Source organism: Oncorhynchus tshawytscha, linkage group LG28 (genome assembly GCF_018296145.1).
Source record: "Oncorhynchus tshawytscha isolate Ot180627B linkage group LG28, Otsh_v2.0, whole genome shotgun sequence".
Lineage (NCBI taxonomy): Eukaryota > Metazoa > Chordata > Actinopteri > Salmoniformes > Salmonidae > Oncorhynchus > Oncorhynchus tshawytscha.
The window spans coordinates 15,992,655-16,007,959 of NC_056456.1; the positions used below are offsets into that span (position 1 = coordinate 15,992,655).

The 15,305-nt window shown below is 40.5% G+C and overlaps 1 protein-coding gene across 1 annotated transcript in view; it reads right to left on the reverse strand.

Annotated features, from left to right (window-relative positions):
• LOC112227362 overlaps positions 1–15,305 on the reverse strand; it is a 54,879-nt gene that overhangs the window by 11,085 nt on the left and 28,489 nt on the right. The window contains exon 2 of the mRNA XM_042308356.1: positions 1,552–1,591. Coding sequence (XP_042164290.1) covers positions 1,552–1,591 — 40 coding nt within the window. The remainder of the gene's footprint in view (positions 1–1,551; positions 1,592–15,305) is intronic.

Consider the following 15,305-nt stretch of genomic DNA (forward strand, 5'->3'; position numbering starts at 1 on the left):
ACAACCACAGACAACTGTACCTAGATGGGATTGTTGATTCACAAAAATTATCATATGTAAAATATATACTCTGCCCATAAATATTTTTCAACCGTACCTTTCAAAGTAGTTGTGAAACCGTAATAGATGAGGTCGAGACCGCTGTGGCACTATATAACAACATCTACCCTGTCTATATTTCTGTGGGTGGAAGCTCATCATAGAGGTCACATGCAGGGTGCTCGTCACTCAACCAATCACCTTGGGGAAGGTCTGAGACAAGAGCCAATCACTGCCCTAGCAGGGTATCACCTGATCTGGGTGAGTGAGTGCACAGAAAATATGAGCCATTGTGAGCTGTTTTTACAGGAGAAACCAGCCAATGCAGCTCTCCAGCACTACTGGTGGATGTGACCTCACTGGTTTGGAAACACTCATGGCTGGCATATGAGTGCAATGTGTGAGTTGGAGTACACCTCCAGAACCCAATTCAGACTACTCTCTGCCCACACTTTTATTCTCAAACTGTCTATCACATTTACTCTTTCAACTAAATAAACAAACACATTTATTATTCAAATTTCCGTTACTATATGACTACAGTTTTATTCTCAAACTACTGTCTATCACATTTACTCTTTCAACTAAATAAACAAACAGATAAAGAGCCTCATTGCCAAATCCAGAACTATCCCTTTAATGACTGATCTTAGCTGTCCTGATTTGCATATTCCCAGAATTTCACTTCACAACCACAGACAACTGTACCTAGATGGGATTGTTGATTCACAAAAATTATCATATGTAAAATATATACTCTGCCCATAAATATTTTTCAACCGTACCTTTCAAAGTAGTTGTGAAACCGTAATAGATGAGGTCGAGACCACTGTGGCACTATATAACAACATCTACCCTGTCTATATTTCTGTGGGTGGAAGCTCATCATAGAGGTCACATGCAGGGTGCTCGTCACTCAACCAATCACCTTGGGGAAGGTCTGAGACAAGAGCCAATCACTGCCCTAGCAGGGTATCACCTGATCTGGGTGAGTGAGTGCACAGAGAATATGAGCCATTGTGAGTTGTCTTTACAGGAGAAACCAGCCAGTGCAGCTCTCCAGCACTACTGGTGGATGTGACCTCACTGGTTTGGAAACACTCATGGCTGGCATATGAGTGCAATGTGTGAGTTGGAGTACACCTCCAGAACCCAATTCAGACTACTCTCTGCCCACACTTTTATTCTCAAACTGTCTATCACATTTACTCTTTCAACTAAATAAACAAACACATTTATTATTCAAATTTCCGTTACTATATGACTACAGTTTTATTCTCAAACTACTGTCTATCACATTTACTCTTTCAACTAAATAAACAAACAGATAAAGAGCCTCATTGCCAAATCCAGAACTATCCCTTTAATGACTGATCTTAGCTGTCCTGATTTGCATATTCCCAGAAATTCACTTCACAACCACAGACAACTGTACCTAGATGGGATTGTTGATTCACAAAAATTATCATATGTAAAATATATACTCTGCCCATAAATATTTTTCAACCGTACCTTTCAAAGTAGTTGTGAAACCGTAATAGATGAGGTCGAGACCGCTGTGGCACTATATAACAACATCTACCCTGTCTATATTTCTGTGGGTGGAAGCTCATCATAGAGGTCACATGCAGGGTGCTTGTCACTCAACCAATCACCTTGGGGAAGGTCTGAGACAAGAGCCAATCACTGCCCTAGCAGGGTATCACCTGATCTGGGTGAGTGAGTGCACAGAGAATATGAGCCATTGTGAGTTGTCTTTACAGGAGAAACCAGCCAGTGCAGCTCTCCAGCACTACTGGTGGATGTGACCTCACTGGTTTGGAAACACTCATGGCTGGCATATGAGTGCAATGTGTGAGTTGGAGTACACCTCCAGAACCCAATTCAGACTACTCTCTGCCCACACTTTTATTCTCAAACTGTCTATCACATTTACTCTTTCAACTAAATAAACAAACACATTTATTACTCAAATTTCCGTTACTATATGACTACAGTTTTATTCTCAAACTACTGTCTATCACATTTACTCTTTCACCTAAATAAACAAGCAGATAAAGAGCCTCATTGCCAAATCCAGAACTATCCCTTTAATGACTGATCTTAGCTGTCCTGATTTGCATATTCCCAGAATTTCACTTCACAACCACAGACAACTGTACCTAGATGGGATTGTTGATTCACAAAAATTATCATATGTAAAATATATACTCTGCCCATAAATATTTTTCAACCGTACCTTTCAAAGTAGTTGTAAAACCGTAATAGATGAGGTCGAGACCGCTGTGGCACTATATAACAACATCTACCCTGTCTATATTTCTGTGGGTGGAAGCTCATCATAGAGGTCACATGCAGGGTGCTTGTCACTCAACCAATCACCTTGGGGAAGGTCTGAGACAAGAGCCAATCATTGCCCTAGCAGGGTATCACCTGATCTGGGTGAGTGAGTGCACAGAGAATATGAGCCATTGTGAGTTGTCTTTACAGGAGAAACCAGCCAGTGCAGCTCTCCAGCACTACTGGTGGATGTGACCTCACTGGTTTGGAAACACTCATGGCTGGCATATGAGTGCAATGTGTGAGTTGGAGTACACCTCCAGAACCCAATTCAGACTACTCTCTGCCCACACTTTTATTCTCAAACTGTCTATCACATTTACTCTTTCAACTAAATAAACAAACACATTTATTACTCAAATTTCCGTTACTATATGACTACAGTTTTATTCTCAAACTACTGTCTATCACATTTACTCTTTCAACTAAATAAACAAACAGATAAAGAGCCTCATTGCCAAATCCAGAACTATCCCTTTAATGACTGATCTTAGCTGTCCTGATTTGCATATTCCCAGAAATTCACTTCACAAACACAGACAACTGTACCTAGATGGGATTGTTGATTCACAAAAATTATCATATGTAAAATATATACTCTGCCCATAAATATTTTTCAACCGTACCTTTCAAAGTAGTTGTAAAACCGTAATAGATGAGGTCGAGACCGCTGTGGCACTATATAACAACATCTACCCTGTCTATATTTCTGTGGGTGGAAGCTCATCATAGAGGTCACATGCAGGGTGCTTGTCACTCAACCAATCACCTTGGGGAAGGTCTGAGACAAGAGCCAATCATTGCCCTAGCAGGGTATCACCTGATCTGGGTGAGTGAGTGCACAGAGAATATGAGCCATTGTGAGTTGTCTTTACAGGAGAAACCAGCCAGTGCAGCTCTCCAGCACTACTGGTGGATGTGACCTCACTGGTTTGGAAACACTCATGGCTGGCATATGAGTGCAATGTGTGAGTTGGAGTACACCTCCAGAACCCAATTCAGACTACTCTCTGCCCACACTTTTATTCTCAAACTGTCTATCACATTTACTCTTTCAACTAAATAAACAAACACATTTATTACTCAAATTTCCGTTACTATATGACTACAGTTTTATTCTCAAACTACTGTCTATCACATTTACTCTTTCACCTAAATAAACAAGCAGATAAAGAGCCTCATTGCCAAATCCAGAACTATCCCTTTAATGACTGATCTTAGCTGTCCTGATTTGCATATTCCCAGAATTTCACTTCACAACCACAGACAACTGTACCTAGATGGGATTGTTGATTCACAAAAATTATCATATGTAAAATATATACTCTGCCCATAAATATTTTTCAACCGTACCTTTCAAAGTAGTTGTAAAACCGTAATAGATGAGGTCGAGACCGCTGTGGCACTATATAACAACATCTACCCTGTCTATATTTCTGTGGGTGGAAGCTCATCATAGAGGTCACATGCAGGGTGCTTGTCACTCAACCAATCACCTTGGGGAAGGTCTGAGACAAGAGCCAATCATTGCCCTAGCAGGGTATCACCTGATCTGGGTGAGTGAGTGCACAGAGAATATGAGCCATTGTGAGTTGTCTTTACAGGAGAAACCAGCCAGTGCAGCTCTCCAGCACTACTGGTGGATGTGACCTCACTGGTTTGGAAACACTCATGGCTGGCATATGAGTGCAATGTGTGAGTTGGAGTACACCTCCAGAACCCAATTCAGACTACTCTCTGCCCACACTTTTATTCTCAAACTGTCTATCACATTTACTCTTTCAACTAAATAAACAAACACATTTATTACTCAAATTTCCGTTACTATATGACTACAGTTTTATTCTCAAACTACTGTCTATCACATTTACTCTTTCACCTAAATAAACAAGCAGATAAAGAGCCTCATTGCCAAATCCAGAACTATCCCTTTAATGACTGATCTTAGCTGTCCTGATTTGCATATTCCCAGAATTTCACTTCACAACCACAGACAACTGTACCTAGATGGGATTGTTGATTCACAAAAATTATCATATGTAAAATATATACTCTGCCCATAAATATTTTTCAACCGTACCTTTCAAAGTAGTTGTAAAACCGTAATAGATGAGGTCGAGACCGCTGTGGCACTATATAACAACATCTACCCTGTCTATATTTCTGTGGGTGGAAGCTCATCATAGAGGTCACATGCAGGGTGCTTGTCACTCAACCAATCACCTTGGGGAAGGTCTGAGACAAGAGCCAATCATTGCCCTAGCAGGGTATCACCTGATCTGGGTGAGTGAGTGCACAGAGAATATGAGCCATTGTGAGTTGTCTTTACAGGAGAAACCAGCCAGTGCAGCTCTCCAGCACTACTGGTGGATGTGACCTCACTGGTTTGGAAACACTCATGGCTGGCATATGAGTGCAATGTGTGAGTTGGAGTACACCTCCAGAACCCAATTCAGACTACTCTCTGCCCACACTTTTATTCTCAAACTGTCTATCACATTTACTCTTTCAACTAAATAAACAAACACATTTATTATTCAAATTTCCGTTACTATATGACTACAGTTTTATTCTCAAACTACTGTCTATCACATTTACTCTTTCAACTAAATAAACAAACAGATAAAGAGCCTCATTGCCAAATCCAGAACTATCCCTTTAATGACTGATCTTAGCTGTCCTGATTTGCATATTCCCAGAAATTCACTTCACAACCACAGACAACTGTACCTAGATGGGATTGTTGATTCACAAAAATTATCATATGTAAAATATATACTCTGCCCATAAATATTTTTCAACCGTACCTTTCAAAGTAGTTGTGAAACCGTAATAGATGAGGTCGAGACCGCTGTGGCACTATATAACAACATCTACCCTGTCTATATTTCTGTGGGTGGAAGCTCATCATAGAGGTCACATGCAGGGTGCTTGTCACTCAACCAATCACCTTGGGGAAGGTCTGAGACAAGAGCCAATCATTTCCCTAGCAGGGTATCACCTGATCTGGGTGAGTGAGTGCACAGAGAATATGAGCCATTGTGAGTTGTCTTTACAGGAGAAACCAGCCAGTGCAGCTCTCCAGCACTACTGGTGGATGTGACCTCACTGGTTTGGAAACACTCATGGCTGGCATATGAGTGCAATGTGTGAGTTGGAGTACACCTCCAGAACCCAATTCAGACTACTCTCTGCCCACACTTTTATTCTCAAACTGTCTATCACATTTAATCTTTCAACTAAATAAACAAACACATTTATTACTCAAATTTCCGTTACTATATGATTACAGTTTTATTCTCAAACTACTGTCTATCACATTTACTCTTTCAACTAAATAAACAAACAGATAAAGAGCCTCATTGCCAAATCCAGAACTATCCCTTTAATGACTGATCTTAGCTGTCCTGATTTGCATATTCCCAGAAATTCACTTCACAACCACAGACAACTGTACCTAGATGGGATTGTTGATTCACAAAAATTATCATATGTAAAATATATACTCTGCCCATAAATATTTTTCAACCGTACCTTTCAAAGTAGTTGTGAAACCGTAATAGATGAGGTCGAGACCGCTGTGGCACTATATAACAACATCTACCCTGTCTATATTTCTGTGGGTGGAAGCTCATCATAGAGGTCACATGCAGGGTGCTTGTCACTCAACCAATCACCTTGGGGAAGGTCTGAGACAAGAGCCAATCATTGCCCTAGCAGGGTATCACCTGATCTGGGTGAGTGAGTGCACAGAGAATATGAGCCATTGTGAGTTGTCTTTACAGGAGAAACCAGCCAGTGCAGCTCTCCAGCACTACTGGTGGATGTGACCTCACTGGTTTGGAAACACTCATGGCTGGCATATGAGTGCAATGTGTGAGTTGGAGTACACCTCCAGAACCCAATTGAGACTACTCTCTGCCCACACTTTTATTCTCAAACTGTCTATCACATTTACTCTTTCAACTAAATAAACAAACACATTTATTATTCAAATTTCCGTTACTATATGACTACAGTTTTATTCTCAAACTACTGTCTATCACATTTACTCTTTCACCTAAATAAACAAGCAGATAAAGAGCCTCATTGCCAAATCCAGAACTATCCCTTTAATGACTGATCTTAGCTGTCCTGATTTGCATATTCCCAGAATTTCACTTCACAACCACAGACAACTGTACCTAGATGGGATTGTTGATTCACAAAAATTATCATATGTAAAATATATACTCTGCCCATAAATATTTTTCAACCGTACCTTTCAAAGTAGTTGTAAAACCGTAATAGATGAGGTCGAGACCGCTGTGGCACTATATAACAACATCTACCCTGTCTATATTTCTGTGGGTGGAAGCTCATCATAGAGGTCACATGCAGGGTGCTTGTCACTCAACCAATCACCTTGGGGAAGGTCTGAGACAAGAGCCAATCATTGCCCTAGCAGGGTATCACCTGATCTGGGTGAGTGAGTGCACAGAGAATATGAGCCATTGTGAGTTGTCTTTACAGGAGAAACCAGCCAGTGCAGCTCTCCAGCACTACTGGTGGATGTGACCTCACTGGTTTGGAAACACTCATGGCTGGCATATGAGTGCAATGTGTGAGTTGGAGTACACCTCCAGAACCCAATTCAGACTACTCTCTGCCCACACTTTTATTCTCAAACTGTCTATCACATTTACTCTTTCAACTAAATAAACAAACACATTTATTACTCAAATTTCCGTTACTATATGACTACAGTTTTATTCTCAAACTACTGTCTATCACATTTACTCTTTCACCTAAATAAACAAGCAGATAAAGAGCCTCATTGCCAAATCCAGAACTATCCCTTTAATGACTGATCTTAGCTGTCCTGATTTGCATATTCCCAGAATTTCACTTCACAACCACAGACAACTGTACCTAGATGGGATTGTTGATTCACAAAAATTATCATATGTAAAATATATACTCTGCCCATAAATATTTTTCAACCGTACCTTTCAAAGTAGTTGTAAAACCGTAATAGATGAGGTCGAGACCGCTGTGGCACTATATAACAACATCTACCCTGTCTATATTTCTGTGGGTGGAAGCTCATCATAGAGGTCACATGCAGGGTGCTTGTCACTCAACCAATCACCTTGGGGAAGGTCTGAGACAAGAGCCAATCATTGCCCTAGCAGGGTATCACCTGATCTGGGTGAGTGAGTGCACAGAGAATATGAGCCATTGTGAGTTGTCTTTACAGGAGAAACCAGCCAGTGCAGCTCTCCAGCACTACTGGTGGATGTGACCTCACTGGTTTGGAAACACTCATGGCTGGCATATGAGTGCAATGTGTGAGTTGGAGTACACCTCCAGAACCCAATTCAGACTACTCTCTGCCCACACTTTTATTCTCAAACTGTCTATCACATTTAATCTTTCAACTAAATAAACAAACACATTTATTACTCAAATTTCCGTTACTATATGATTACAGTTTTATTCTCAAACTACTGTCTATCACATTTACTCTTTCAACTAAATAAACAAACAGATAAAGAGCCTCATTGCCAAATCCAGAACTATCCCTTTAATGACTGATCTTAGCTGTCCTGATTTGCATATTCCCAGAAATTCACTTCACAACCACAGACAACTGTACCTAGATGGGATTGTTGATTCACAAAAATTATCATATGTAAAATATATACTCTGCCCATAAATATTTTTCAACCGTACCTTTCAAAGTAGTTGTGAAACCGTAATAGATGAGGTCGAGACCGCTGTGGCACTATATAACAACATCTACCCTGTCTATATTTCTGTGGGTGGAAGCTCATCATAGAGGTCACATGCAGGGTGCTTGTCACTCAACCAATCACCTTGGGGAAGGTCTGAGACAAGAGCCAATCATTTCCCTAGCAGGGTATCACCTGATCTGGGTGAGTGAGTGCACAGAGAATATGAGCCATTGTGAGTTGTCTTTACAGGAGAAACCAGCCAGTGCAGCTCTCCAGCACTACTGGTGGATGTGACCTCACTGGTTTGGAAACACTCATGGCTGGCATATGAGTGCAATGTGTGAGTTGGAGTACACCTCCAGAACCCAATTGAGACTACTCTCTGCCCACACTTTTATTCTCAAACTGTCTATCACATTTACTCTTTCAACTAAATAAACAAACACATTTATTATTCAAATTTCCGTTACTATATGACTACAGTTTTATTCTCAAACTACTGTCTATCACATTTACTCTTTCAACTAAATAAACAAACAGATAAAGAGCCTCATTGCCAAATCCAGAACTATCCCTTTAATGACTGATCTTAGCTGTCCTGATTTGCATATTCCCAGAATTTCACTTCACAACCACAGACAACTGTACCTAGATGGGATTGTTGATTCACAAAAATTATCATATGTAAAATATATACTCTGCCCATAAATATTTTTCAACCGTACCTTTCAAAGTAGTTGTGAAACCGTAATAGATGAGGTCGAGACCGCTGTGGCACTATATAACAACATCTACCCTGTCTATATTTCTGTGGGTGGAAGCTCATCATAGAGGTCACATGCAGGGTGCTTGTCACTCAACCAATCACCTTGGGGAAGGTCTGAGACAAGAGCCAATCATTGCCCTAGCAGGGTATCACCTGATCTGGGTGAGTGAGTGCACAGAGAATATGAGCCATTGTGAGTTGTCTTTACAGGAGAAACCAGCCAGTGCAGCTCTCCAGCACTACTGGTGGATGTGACCTCACTGGTTTGGAAACACTCATGGCTGGCATATGAGTGCAATGTGTGAGTTGGAGTACACCTCCAGAACCCAATTCAGACTACTCTCTGCCCACACTTTTATTCTCAAACTGTCTATCACATTTACTCTTTCAACTAAATAAACAAACACATTTATTATTCAAATTTCCGTTACTATATGACTACAGTTTTATTCTCAAACTACTGTCTATCACATTTACTCTTTCACCTAAATAAACAAGCAGATAAAGAGCCTCATTGCCAAATCCAGAACTATCCCTTTAATGACTGATCTTAGCTGTCCTGATTTGCATATTCCCAGAATTTCACTTCACAACCACAGACAACTGTACCTAGATGGGATTGTTGATTCACAAAAATTATCATATGTAAAATATATACTCTGCCCATAAATATTTTTCAACCGTACCTTTCAAAGTAGTTGTAAAACCGTAATAGATGAGGTCGAGACCGCTGTGGCACTATATAACAACATCTACCCTGTCTATATTTCTGTGGGTGGAAGCTCATCATAGAGGTCACATGCAGGGTGCTTGTCACTCAACCAATCACCTTGGGGAAGGTCTGAGACAAGAGCCAATCATTGCCCTAGCAGGGTATCACCTGATCTGGGTGAGTGAGTGCACAGAGAATATGAGCCATTGTGAGTTGTCTTTACAGGAGAAACCAGCCAGTGCAGCTCTCCAGCACTACTGGTGGATGTGACCTCGCTGGTTTGGAAACACTCATGGCTGGCATATGAGTGCAATGTGTGAGTTGGAGTACACCTCCAGAACCCAATTCAGACTACTCTCTGCCCACACTTTTATTCTCAAACTGTCTATCACATTTACTCTTTCAACTAAATAAACAAACACATTTATTACTCAAATTTCCGTTACTATATGACTACAGTTTTATTCTCAAACTACTGTCTATCACATTTACTCTTTCACCTAAATAAACAAGCAGATAAAGAGCCTCATTGCCAAATCCAGAACTATCCCTTTAATGACTGATCTTAGCTGTCCTGATTTGCATATTCCCAGAATTTCACTTCACAACCACAGACAACTGTACCTAGATGGGATTGTTGATTCACAAAAATTATCATATGTAAAATATATACTCTGCCCATAAATATTTTTCAACCGTACCTTTCAAAGTAGTTGTAAAACCGTAATAGATGAGGTCGAGACCGCTGTGGCACTATATAACAACATCTACCCTGTCTATATTTCTGTGGGTGGAAGCTCATCATAGAGGTCACATGCAGGGTGCTTGTCACTCAACCAATCACCTTGGGGAAGGTCTGAGACAAGAGCCAATCATTTGCCCTAGCAGGGTATCACCTGATCTGGGTGAGTGAGTGCACAGAGAATATGAGCCATTGTGAGTTGTCTTTACAGGAGAAACCAGCCAGTGCAGCTCTCCAGCACTACTGGTGGATGTGACCTCACTGGTTTGGAAACACTCATGGCTGGCATATGAGTGCAATGTGTGAGTTGGAGTACACCTCCAGAACCCAATTCAGACTACTCTCTGCCCACACTTTTATTCTCAAACTGTCTATCACATTTAATCTTTCAACTAAATAAACAAACACATTTATTACTCAAATTTCCGTTACTATATGATTACAGTTTTATTCTCAAACTACTGTCTATCACATTTACTCTTTCAACTAAATAAACAAACAGATAAAGAGCCTCATTGCCAAATCCAGAACTATCCCTTTAATGACTGATCTTAGCTGTCCTGATTTGCATATTCCCAGAAATTCACTTCACAACCACAGACAACTGTACCTAGATGGGATTGTTGATTCACAAAAATTATCATATGTAAAATATATACTCTGCCCATAAATATTTTTCAACCGTACCTTTCAAAGTAGTTGTGAAACCGTAATAGATGAGGTCGAGACCGCTGTGGCACTATATAACAACATCTACCCTGTCTATATCTCTGTGGGTGGAAGCTCATCATAGAGGTCACATGCAGGGTGCTTGTCACTCAACCAATCACCTTGGGGAAGGTCTGAGACAAGAGCCAATCATTTCCCTAGCAGGGTATCACCTGATCTGGGTGAGTGAGTGCACAGAGAATATGAGCCATTGTGAGTTGTCTTTACAGGAGAAACCAGCCAGTGCAGCTCTCCAGCACTACTGGTGGATGTGACCTCACTGGTTTGGAAACACTCATGGCTGGCATATGAGTGCAATGTGTGAGTTGGAGTACACCTCCAGAACCCAATTGAGACTACTCTCTGCCCACACTTTTATTCTCAAACTGTCTATCACATTTACTCTTTCAACTAAATAAACAAACACATTTATTATTCAAATTTCCGTTACTATATGACTACAGTTTTATTCTCAAACTACTGTCTATCACATTTACTCTTTCACCTAAATAAACAAGCAGATAAAGAGCCTCATTGCCAAATCCAGAACTATCCCTTTAATGACTGATCTTAGCTGTCCTGATTTGCATATTCCCAGAATTTCACTTCACAACCACAGACAACTGTACCTAGATGGGATTGTTGATTCACAAAAATTATCATATGTAAAATATATACTCTGCCCATAAATATTTTTCAACCGTACCTTTCAAAGTAGTTGTAAAACCGTAATAGATGAGGTCGAGACCGCTGTGGCACTATATAACAACATCTACCCTGTCTATATTTCTGTGGGTGGAAGCTCATCATAGAGGTCACATGCAGGGTGCTTGTCACTCAACCAATCACCTTGGGGAAGGTCTGAGACAAGAGCCAATCATTGCCCTAGCAGGGTATCACCTGATCTGGGTGAGTGAGTGCACAGAGAATATGAGCCATTGTGAGTTGTCTTTACAGGAGAAACCAGCCAGTGCAGCTCTCCAGCACTACTGGTGGATGTGACCTCACTGGTTTGGAAACACTCATGGCTGGCATATGAGTGCAATGTGTGAGTTGGAGTACACCTCCAGAACCCAATTCAGACTACTCTCTGCCCACACTTTTATTCTCAAACTGTCTATCACATTTACTCTTTCAACTAAATAAACAAACACATTTATTATTCAAATTTCCGTTACTATATGACTACAGTTTTATTCTCAAACTACTGTCTATCACATTTACTCTTTCACCTAAATAAACAAGCAGATAAAGAGCCTCATTGCCAAATCCAGAACTATCCCTTTAATGACTGATCTTAGCTGTCCTGATTTGCATATTCCCAGAATTTCACTTCACAACCACAGACAACTGTACCTAGATGGGATTGTTGATTCACAAAAATTATCATATGTAAAATATATACTCTGCCCATAAATATTTTTCAACCGTACCTTTCAAAGTAGTTGTAAAACCGTAATAGATGAGGTCGAGACCGCTGTGGCACTATATAACAACATCTACCCTGTCTATATTTCTGTGGGTGGAAGCTCATCATAGAGGTCACATGCAGGGTGCTTGTCACTCAACCAATCACCTTGGGGAAGGTCTGAGACAAGAGCCAATCATTGCCCTAGCAGGGTATCACCTGATCTGGGTGAGTGAGTGCACAGAGAATATGAGCCATTGTGAGTTGTCTTTACAGGAGAAACCAGCCAGTGCAGCTCTCCAGCACTACTGGTGGATGTGACCTCACTGGTTTGGAAACACTCATGGCTGGCATATGAGTGCAATGTGTGAGTTGGAGTACACCTCCAGAACCCAATTCAGACTACTCTCTGCCCACACTTTTATTCTCAAACTGTCTATCACATTTAATCTTTCAACTAAATAAACAAACACATTTATTACTCAAATTTCCGTTACTATATGATTACAGTTTTATTCTCAAACTACTGTCTATCACATTTACTCTTTCAACTAAATAAACAAACAGATAAAGAGCCTCATTGCCAAATCCAGAACTATCCCTTTAATGACTGATCTTAGCTGTCCTGATTTGCATATTCCCAGAAATTCACTTCACAACCACAGACAACTGTACCTAGATGGGATTGTTGATTCACAAAAATTATCATATGTAAAATATATACTCTGCCCATAAATATTTTTCAACCGTACCTTTCAAAGTAGTTGTGAAACCGTAATAGATGAGGTCGAGACCGCTGTGGCACTATATAACAACATCTACCCTGTCTATATCTCTGTGGGTGGAAGCTCATCATAGAGGTCACATGCAGGGTGCTTGTCACTCAACCAATCACCTTGGGGAAGGTCTGAGACAAGAGCCAATCATTTCCCTAGCAGGGTATCACCTGATCTGGGTGAGTGAGTGCACAGAGAATATGAGCCATTGTGAGTTGTCTTTACAGGAGAAACCAGCCAGTGCAGCTCTCCAGCACTACTGGTGGATGTGACCTCACTGGTTTGGAAACACTCATGGCTGGCATATGAGTGCAATGTGTGAGTTGGAGTACACCTCCAGAACCCAATTGAGACTACTCTCTGCCCACACTTTTATTCTCAAACTGTCTATCACATTTACTCTTTCAACTAAATAAACAAACACATTTATTATTCAAATTTCCGTTACTATATGACTACAGTTTTATTCTCAAACTACTGTCTATCACATTTACTCTTTCACCTAAATAAACAAGCAGATAAAGAGCCTCATTGCCAAATCCAGAACTATCCCTTTAATGACTGATCTTAGCTGTCCTGATTTGCATATTCCCAGAATTTCACTTCACAACCACAGACAACTGTACCTAGATGGGATTGTTGATTCACAAAAATTATCATATGTAAAATATATACTCTGCCCATAAATATTTTTCAACCGTACCTTTCAAAGTAGTTGTAAAACCGTAATAGATGAGGTCGAGACCGCTGTGGCACTATATAACAACATCTACCCTGTCTATATTTCTGTGGGTGGAAGCTCATCATAGAGGTCACATGCAGGGTGCTTGTCACTCAACCAATCACCTTGGGGAAGGTCTGAGACAAGAGCCAATCATTGCCCTAGCAGGGTATCACCTGATCTGGGTGAGTGAGTGCACAGAGAATATGAGCCATTGTGAGTTGTCTTTACAGGAGAAACCAGCCAGTGCAGCTCTCCAGCACTACTGGTGGATGTGACCTCACTGGTTTGGAAACACTCATGGCTGGCATATGAGTGCAATGTGTGAGTTGGAGTACACCTCCAGAACCCAATTCAGACTACTCTCTGCCCACACTTTTATTCTCAAACTGTCTATCACATTTACTCTTTCAACTAAATAAACAAACACATTTATTACTCAAATTTCCGTTACTATATGACTACAGTTTTATTCTCAAACTACTGTCTATCACATTTACTCTTTCACCTAAATAAACAAGCAGATAAAGAGCCTCATTGCCAAATCCAGAACTATCCCTTTAATGACTGATCTTAGCTGTCCTGATTTGCATATTCCCAGAATTTCACTTCACAACCACAGACAACTGTACCTAGATGGGATTGTTGATTCACAAAAATTATCATATGTAAAATATATACTCTGCCCATAAATATTTTTCAACCGTACCTTTCAAAGTAGTTGTAAAACCGTAATAGATGAGGTCGAGACCGCTGTGGCACTATATAACAACATCTACCCTGTCTATATTTCTGTGGGTGGAAGCTCATCATAGAGGTCACATGCAGGGTGCTTGTCACTCAACCAATCACCTTGGGGAAGGTCTGAGACAAGAGCCAATCATTGCCCTAGCAGGGTATCACCTGATCTGGGTGAGTGAGTGCACAGAGAATATGAGCCATTGTGAGTTGTCTTTACAGGAGAAACCAGCCAGTGCAGCTCTCCAGCACTACTGGTGGATGTGACCTCACTGGTTTGGAAACACTCATGGCTGGCATATGAGTGCAATGTGTGAGTTGGAGTACACCTCCAGAACCCAATTCAGACTACTCTCTGCCCACACTTTTATTCTCAAACTGTCTATCACATTTACTCTTTCAACTAAATAAACAAACACATTTATTACTCAAATTTCCGTTACTATATGACTACAGTTTTATTCTCAAACTACTGTCTATCACATTTACTCTTTCACCTAAATAAACAAGCAGATAAAGAGCCTCATTGCCAAATCCAGAACTATCCCTTTAATGACTGATCTTAGCTGTCCTGATTTGCATATTCCCAGAAATTTCACTTCACAACCACAGACAACTGTACCTAGATGGGATTGTTG